The sequence below is a fragment of the Chionomys nivalis genome, chromosome 4, assembly GCF_950005125.1.
Source record: "Chionomys nivalis chromosome 4, mChiNiv1.1, whole genome shotgun sequence".
NCBI classification, from domain to species: Eukaryota; Metazoa; Chordata; class Mammalia; order Rodentia; family Cricetidae; genus Chionomys; species Chionomys nivalis.
In genome coordinates this window covers 48,789,433-48,798,650 of record NC_080089.1, presented here as the reverse complement: position 1 = coordinate 48,798,650, position 9,218 = coordinate 48,789,433, and the positions used below count along the sequence as shown (strand labels likewise).

The 9,218-nt window shown below is 47.4% G+C and overlaps 1 protein-coding gene across 12 annotated transcripts in view; it reads left to right on the top strand.

The window, feature by feature from the left end:
* The first annotated feature begins 3,012 nt into the window (after positions 1-3,012).
* Ncam1 (neural cell adhesion molecule 1) overlaps positions 3,013-9,218 on the top strand; it is a 296,835-nt gene continuing 290,629 nt past the window's right edge. For all 12 annotated transcript variants that reach the window (XM_057766893.1, XM_057766891.1, XM_057766897.1 and 9 more), the window contains exon 1: positions 3,013-3,378. In XM_057766893.1, the coding sequence (XP_057622876.1) occupies positions 3,327-3,378 (52 nt within the window). In that variant the 5' untranslated portion in view covers positions 3,013-3,326. The remainder of the gene's footprint in view (positions 3,379-9,218) is intronic.

Genomic DNA, 9,218 nt, shown 5'->3' with positions numbered 1-9,218 from the left:
CTGAGAGCTGCTTACTGATGTGTGCCTAACAACCTAGACTCTATCTGTCTGTCTGTCTATCTATCTATCTATCTATCTATCTATCTATCTATCAGCAAAAGTATACAGACAGCTTTGGCTTTATCAAATTTAAGAAAAATGGTTCACGGGAAGAGTGTGGACAAAGAACACAGAAGAACAGAAGAAAGCTGAAGAACTGGGGACCAGCGGTCCCTCCTGTTACAGGAACATCAGAGAGATCCTAGGATCGGAGACTGGAGTAGCTGGGACAGAATTCTAGAATGAGTCATGACAATAGCGAACAGCTACACAGCAATGGGAGGGGCTGGAGAGAGACAAAAAGAAAAAAGTCTATTCATGCTGAAGTGAGATAGGATTTCCACACTTGTCTATATCTAAAGGCTAAAAATAGGGACATTTGGGGGAGAAAAGTAGTGTGGAATCTTCTACTTCTACTGACGTGGGCTATAAGAAGCGAGGTTTGCAGGGACGGGTGTGTCTCACTCTGGGTGGTAAAATTAGAAAACATTTATTTTGGGTGCTCCAACCTTCACTCCTCTCCACCCTCGGCCTACGCTATTTATCTCTGCACTGAAAACTTCATTAGAAAAGAGTCTGGTATATTCATCCACATAAAATTAGAAGGTATAATGTGGTCATTTTACACAATGCCAAAAGACAGTGTGGAACCAAAGACAGCGACCAGAAGTCTACATAAATGCATGTGATGTGCAGAAGAGTCAGATTTCTGTCTCTGAAAAACATGTGACACAAACAGCTTATGGAGAAGAAAGGTTACGGTTAGTTCATGGTTTCAGAGGTCTCAGTCCGTGGCGGCTTCATCCTGCTGCCTTTGGGCCTGGTGCAAAAACACACCAGAGTAAGGGTTGCGAGGAAGGAAAAAAAGCTCATAGTCATCAGAAAGTACCAGAGAGAGAAGAGGGACAAGGTTCTCAATATCCCCTTCAAGGTAAAACCTCAAGTGATCCCGTGTCTTTGTTGTCCCGACCACTGAATGTTCTATCCTGCCCTACTTAAGCCACTCTAGGTGCCAAGACTTGATTTCCTGGGCCTTGGAGGAACATTCCAGAACATGCTATAGTAGATATATATCCATTACATCAAACACAGGGCTAAGTACACCGGCTACCCAACCAATACTTGAGATGATGTTCATAAAAGTATTATTTATATTATCAAACACCCAGTGTTGGGGGGAGAGCTATGGAGACATCCATAGAAGAAATATTATAGAGCTATTTAGAGAGCTCTTCTCATGGCTGCAGGGAAATGCTTATATGCCATTAGGAAAAATCAGCAGGCTTCAGATTGCTAGTAGAATGTGCTAATTATAAAAATTGTACTCAGGGCTAAGGAGGCAGTTCAGACTGTGAATTGCTTGTCTTGCAAGCTGGAGCTCTTGAGCTTAGTCGCCAGAAGCCGGTTTGGTTTGTTTGTTTAAACCAAGTGTCCTAGTGTGCTTGCAGCCTCAGATCTTGGGAGGCAGAGACAGGCAGGTCCCTAGAGGTGACTACCCAGCCAGTCTAGGCTACTGGAAGAGAGATCCAGGATGGGGAGGGAGGCTTCTCAAGAAAGGTGGACAGTGCCTGAGGAACAACACCCAAAGTTATCTTCTGACATCTCCACACACACACCTACTAATACACACACACCTGCATCACACACACACACACACCTGCATCACACACACACACCTGCATCACACACACACACACCTGCATCACACACACACACACCTGCATCATACACACACACATAATTGTTGGCATATGTAGAAGACTTAGGAAAATTGTGAATATCTTTAGAATCTGTAGGGCATAGAGATACTCTTTGAGCCTTTATGCTTTTTTGTGTTTTTGAACTGTTTATAATCAGGGTAAGGTAAATATTACAAAAGTGAATGGGAAAGGTTCCTGGGGGAGAAGAGAGTGCTTCCCATGAAACCCTGGAAACCCCAGCACCTGATGTGGTCTACCTGGTTCATTTTACAGGAGCTAGGAGAGCTGAAGGGTGATTGATCAGTCAGAAGAAGGTGGTTTTCCTAAATACTATGGCACCAAGGAGCCTGCCCCATGAAGTAAATGAGAGGGCGCGTGGGTGAATTGATGCTTTCTTCTGTTGGAGGATGACACTGTGCAAGGCTAACATAGTCACGACCCTTCCAGAACACCCGCATCTGTCTGTCTTGTGCAATTCAAGCTCTGTTCAGGTACGAATGTGTGCTGACTTCACTCTGCTCCCCATTCCCTTCTCTTAACAAACAAGGCCGAATGGTTAATGGAAGTCTATGGGCTGATAGCTCAGTCATATTGCATGTTCATAGCTTTAAGAATGGGGGTTGTGCCCTGTTGAAGAACTGTTGCTCCTAGGCCATAATGCCTACAGAAAAGTCAGAGGGGAAGATGGTGGTGGTGGTGGGGGGTGTCAGGATTCCAATACTTGTCAACAGTTTCTGGTTATTTCTGGATATTACTTCTGACTGGCTTCCCCACCCCCACTTTGGAGATCTGAGATGTGCTACTGTGTGAGTTGCTCCCTCTGTGGGAAGGTAAACCTCATAGCCCAGAGAAAACAAACAACAAAACAAACCTCTGCAACCTTCCTCTCTCTCCAAATTTCCATTTTCCTTCACTTAAAAATGAAGCCGTATGCTTCCTATTGCTAAGACTTTAGTAACTAAACCGGGGATTCCACAACTTTGAAAATCTAACCCAAATCAAAAATTCTTTTCTTTTTTATTTCTTTTGGTAATTTATAAAATGTTCAGCTTTCTGATTTAGGAATGCTGGAGGGCAGAAGGATCTGCGAAGGCATGAATGAAGGAAGGAAAAGGGTGGAAAGAAGAAATCCCAGCTCAGCCTGCTAGGATGCGAGTGGAAGAGCCCGGCTCCCCGCGATAATTCCAGGCCGCGTTTTGCAGGCGACCGCATCTGCCTTCCCTGTCTCTTACCTCCTGGATGTGAGGAACTATTTGTGGTCGGCGTGGTGGAAGGACACAGTGAGGTTCTCACCTCCGCCCCCCGCCCGTCGCTCGCATCCCCAGTTCCTTCAAAGCCAACCCGGGCCAGCGCAGGGATCTCCGAGTTGCCAGTGTGCTGAGGCTGGGACTGTCACTCATTCTCCGCTCAGCGCGTGAACGCAGCTCGGCAGTGGCTGGCAGGAAACAATTCTGCAAAAATAATCATACCCAGCCTGGCAATTGTCTGCTCCTCGGTCCGTTGCTCCGCCGCCGTCCACAGTCGCTAGCAAGGGGAAGGCACAGAATTTACCGCGGCCAGAACATCCTTTCCAGCCTGCAGTTTACAATGCTGCGAACTACGGATCTCATCTGGACTTTGTTTTTCCTGGGAACTGCAGGTACATTTTTATTTTTTTAAAAATTCTACATCAGGTTTGCTAATTGTCCACTTGCCCCTGTCCTTCCTCCTTCTCCTCGAGGAGTATGGTTCTTTTGGAGGTGCTTTTTTTTTTTTTTTTGTGTGTGTGTGTGTGTGTGTGTGTGTGTGTGTGTGTAAGGCTAAGATCTAGCATTTTCACTGAGCTGAGAAGGGAGCGCATCGCATCGTCCTTGCTGTCCAGCCAAACCCGTGCCCTCCGGGACGGCGCTGGACGCGGTTGCTTCCCCGCTCGGTGGCTGCTGCGCACGCCCTTCCCACTTGTGTGCCCGCGGAGGTGGGACAGGGGTATGGGACCGGGATGCTGTGGTTATAGGGAGCGCTGCTTCGCCTTCCCCGAAGGCGGGCGGTGGGGATGCGCGACTCGGGTGGTGTCGCCCCCGGGCTCATCTTCTACCAAGAGGGGCTTGTCAAGCTTCGGGAAGAGTGAACAATAAGGCTGGGGCAGCTTCCCCTTATCGTTTCGTCCTGGGGTGTGATAAAGTGGGGCTTGCCGCCTTCGTGTACTCCCCCTTCTTCCCCAGCCCGAATAACGGTTTGCAAAATGGGGCAACCCTGGGCAGCACCGCAGGGCCGTGTGGTCGTTCCTGCACCCCCGTGCAAATGACGTTAGTTTTTCATTTGCCAAATTGCTGGGTAGTTGCAAAGCCTGCCCTCAGCCGGGAGCACGGAGGGATGGGAGGGTCCAGCGCCGCGTTTTGACAGGAGGAAGTGCAGAGGGGCGGAGGGCGAGGAGGGCGTGATCCGAGCTGCCTGGTGTGTGTGTGTGTGTGTGTTTGTGTGCGCGCGCGCGTGTGCGCGCGTGTGCCTTTACACGCACCGCGAGCCCAGGGTTGCGCGGTGCCAGCGAAGAATGGCAGGTAGCCAGCTGCCCGAGACACCTCGCCCCAGTCTCCTTTCTCTGGGCGATGTTCCTGATCCTGGCAAAGTGTGAACAATGGGGCGCTCGGGAGAAAGACCATAGCAATGCTGTCGCGGGTGGCGGGGGCTGTGCCGCCGCCCAGAGACTCTCAGCATCCTGGAGGGTGGGGGGCGCATTGCATTTTGACTATTTCCATTTCGTCTTCCCTGGAACATTCTTCAGTGTGCCCACCCTCTTCTCCAGCTGCTCCCTTTACACCACCCAAGGATTTGCGCTTTGCGTCCCCACGAACTGGGAGAGGGGGAAGAAAAGGGCGCTGGGGCCGGGCGGAGAGCTGGGTGGGATGGGCCGACAGCTGGGGGGGGGGGCGTGTGCTGCCAAGCACCAGCTGAAAGCAGGCTAGGCGTAGGGGGCAGCGCGTGCTTGTCGCTTCTGTCAAATGTGGCAGTACCTGTCCTGGAGCGCTGAGCCCTGGGTGGGGAGTGCACAGGGCGGCCCGGGAGCACCCAGCGCGCCCCCCTCCATGGGCAACTGGAGAGCAGAGCTGGGCCACCGCCTCCAGCCAACTCCGGTCGGCGACCAATCAGAGCGAGGCTGGCTGGGCGGGAAGCCGCGAGAGGCTTTTATTGCGGCGCGGGTGGCGCCCGAGCTGCCAAGACGGTCTCTGGGTGTTCTAGCTTAACGGTCTCGCTCGCCTCCCGCCGGGAGAGACCCCGCCCTAATACTGTCCCTAGCTGCCAGGGAGTTTCTGGGGACATAAAATGGGGAGGAGATGGGCACTGGAACATCTCTTGATCCAGCCAGCTCATGCTCGCTCACTCGTGTCTCTTTCACGCTGGCTTGTAGCATCCCGGCTCCCCCTCCATGGTTCACAGTTGTTCCCCAGCGCTTTGCCTGCGAGCACAGAGGACAGTAGCCCCCAAGATGTAGCCCGGAGCGCAGACGCGCGCGTGCGCTGACCCTCTGGCCAAGGACTAGAAGCTGGACTGGAGGGGCGTGGCGAGGCGTGGTAGGGCGTGTCTCGACAGGGAGTGCCGACTGGCTCCTCGCTACCACCAGGCCCAGGACTGGTAGGGGCGTTCCCTTCTCTGTGGCGCTCTCTGTGGCACCTAAGAGGTGACCCCCCCCCCCCCTTAGGGTGTGTTTATTGAGACTTTCCTTCTGGATAGGAGCTTGACAATGGAGACCTGGTCTTCCATGTTGCGTCTCTTTAGGATTTCCTGGTGGTCTTCTCCATGATGGAGATGGGTGTAACACTCAGGGTTTGGATCCCGCATGGAAGCTGAGAGAGAGAATCCGATACTGGTGTGTTCCCGGATGCTCAGGCAAGGCAGGCATCCTGACCAGGGTTCCTTGAAACGACAGCATCCTTATTCTGCCCCTAAGACCAGACGGTGGCGATGAGAAAAAAGCACACACTAGACTGTTTAACAAAAGAAAGAAGTGGTTTTACAAAGAGAATTTTCAATTAAAGTGTTGCTTTTACCAGCCTAAAAATAAATCCAGAGAATTCAATTCAAAGGGTTATATGCATATCCCCTCCCCGTTTGGGGCTGCAAATGTTGTAGGGTATCCACAGACAATGGGATAATTCAACTATCTGTTATTGGTGCACATGAAAATTTAGATATATGAAACGCTAACCTTAGTGCTCCTCAATGAATAGTCTAACGCATAACAAATGAAATGCTGCTGAGTCTGGCTGTAGGTGTCTTCTGCCCCCTTAGGAATAAAAGGACAGGTTGCATAATTGCATAGTAAATTAGTGTCTGTTGAATGTTGGTTGGTGGAATGACGTGTTTGAATGATCCGAAACGGTTAAAACACGTGCTTAGTTGACAATTTTAGTCCTTTGCTGGTATAGCCTATAAGAGTTAAGGAATAGGTAGAAATTGTTTTCTAGCAAGATAACACTAGGCTTATAAGAAAGAATAAATTTAGTACAAAAGGCAACATACACATCATACACAACATATATCCAATGTTTCTTGCTAAACAATTGAAGATGCATTTCACCAATCCGTAAGAGCAACAGATCTCTTTTTTTACACTGATTTTCATATACAGTAGGAAATGTGAAGTTTGATCAGAATTTAAAGGACCATAATAAAGCCATACTTAATATGGAAAATCTTTTACCACTCCTGATTCTTTCCAAAAACATCTTGCTGTCAGTAAATTTTAGCACACTTAAAAGCACTGAAAACAGCTGAGAATTCATTTAAACACTAAAGACAAACGGAGATTATAATCCTGAATTATGGAAATATGGCCCTGCATTTATTTCAGTTTTTCTGTAAGGTGAGTTTTATGGTGTTGTTTCTGTTCAGCTTTTGTGTGTGGGGGGTGGACAGGTTCTCTATCTACACCTGGCTGGCTTGAAACTCACTATCTAGACCAGGATCCTCTTGCTTCATCTTCCCAAGTGCTGACATAGCAGCCATGAGCTCTGCCACGACAAAAGTCATAAAGATCTACCTGCCCTGCCAGGTTCTCATTTATCCCATGCTGGCCATGTTACTGCATTTCTCTTCCACCAAGGGATTGAACTGGGACCTTCTTTCTAGGTACCTTTACCGAATCTCTGTCTCTCTCTCTCTCTGTCTCTCTGTCTCTCTGTCTCTCTCTGTGTGTCTCTCTCTCTGTGTCTCTGTCTCTGTCTCTGTCTCTGTCTCTCTCTCTCTCTCTCTCTCTGTCTCTCTCTCTCTCTCTCTCTTGTTCTAAACAGGATTTCTCTGTGTATTTCAGGCTGTCCTGGAGCTCAGTCTTTAGACCAGGCTGGCCTTGAACTCACAGAGGTCTGCCTGCTTCTGCCTCCCGAATGCTGGGATTAAAGGTGTGCACCACCACGGCCCTACTAGGTCTCTTTCTTTTTTAACAATATTGTTAGAACAGCAGAAAGCTGTATCTCAGGTCTTTGCTTAGGAGAACAGTTTTCCCAGGTCTTTTCACATCAGTTGGTTAAACTAAGAATTTGCTCATTTAATGAGTAAGTACTTCCCTAAACTTGATCAAAAATTAAGATAGGTAGGGTCTTAACAGGCAAGATGGCCTAGTAGGTCCAGGTATTTGTCACCGGTCCTGTTGACCTGAGATGAATCCCCGAACTGCACATGATAGGAGAGAGGACTGATTCCTGCAGGTTGCCCTTTGATCTTTACACATATGACAAAAATAAATGCATGTAAGAAAAAAAACAAGGCAAATGCCTTCCCACCCCCAAAAACCAACCCAACAATATCAAGAACAATTAAGGCTTTGGTGTGCTATTTGTAGCAGATACGGTTATTGACTCCAGTCAGCAAGTAATCCAAGGGAGAAATTAGTTACAGGGAACCCTCGCGTCTAAGAGCCTTTGAAGTGCTTCCCTTTGGAGTATACTTATCATTAATTGAATTCTTCTGATAGGTAATCTATAACTCAATGTAAATAATCTCTAAATTTTCCTGTCACTGGGAACAATGTCTTAATTGCCTTTCAAAATAAATAGCACCATTTTGTCAGTCAGAATCTGATCTTTACTACGACAGATGTTTTTCTTCTTGCCAGAACTCAGTTTCTTAAATTATAGTAAGCATCTGTAAACTTCGCGCTGCTTGAGAAATGGACTTTGGGATTTCTGGTGCACCCACTTTATTTATTTATTTTGAAATGATGAAGGCCATGTTTCATATTAGCTTGATGAATTCCCCCTATTTGCATTGTCGGTGTTAAAGAACTGTGGCCACTTTCCAGACTGCAAGTGGCTTCAGTGTTGCTGGCCAACCTCCAAAGGTATTTTCCAGTCTTTCCCAACTTTGTGGGAAATGAGTGACTGAGTACCTGTTGCTGAAGGACATTCGAACTTTCTCTGACAATCGTGGGTCTGTGATGACAGAGACCAGAACCAATTGACGAGGGAAGCAGGAGCTAGCTACATCTGTCCCCATCTATCTGCTGAAACAGTTGAAGCTGGGGAGGGGACAAAGGCACTTGTAAAACACTCCCCTGTACTGTTGAAGTGTAGAGCTGTAGACATGTAAATGCTTTGTGGTATCAAGATAAATATTTGAATGCAAACACTCCACGATGGATAATCCTTCAGTTTGGTGATCTAACAAATCTATAGACTACGGAATGTATGGAATTTTAAAAGAAAGTCAAGAAGGCCAAGGCTCAGATACCTTTTGCTGGAGAGGAAAAATTCTGAGTAAAATTAAATAGAGAACGTGTGTACGCTCTTTAATATACTCCCCAAGTCCTCGGCAATATTATAAAAGATAGCCTCATAGGAAGGGCAGAGTTTCACAAGGAGTCTTCTGAATACTAATAATTAGGTTTTATGAGGCCTGGAGATTTTTGTATTAAAAAATATTTTAGTGAGAATGTTTTCAATAACACAAGTAGATATTCTTGCTCCTGTAGGACACTGGAATATAGAAGTCAATCTGAAGGTTATGACTGTGGCCTCGCCACCTCTAGCCCTTTGTGTTATTAACTCCTGAAGCTGATGCAGAGGGATGTAAATGATCTGGCATTGGCATCGGTGCCATTGTGCCCTTTCATTTCAGGCTGTTGAAATACTGTCTCTCAGCTGCAGATTCTCATTAGGAACAGTGCCTTTTGATGTTGGTCTGGGTGCCAAATGGCGGCCTTTCAGGCAGTTTCAATACATTGTGTTTAAAATGCTCTTAGGCCGTGTCTACAGGCAGCCACTGAGTTAACTGGTTTTCTGTTAGGTTGACACACTTCTTCCTCCCTGTGGTAATAATTTAGCTTCTAAGCAATCAGCGACTTAAAAAAAGATTGCAGTGGAAGGACCTATCTCATATATGGGGCATCCAAGATTTTAATGGCCCTGTTATGCATTCTTTCCATCTTGATATATGTAATGCTTTCTTGATTGTAAAGATCACGTGGCTGCCGTGACTTCAAAGCCTTCTGTATAACCTGCATCCTAC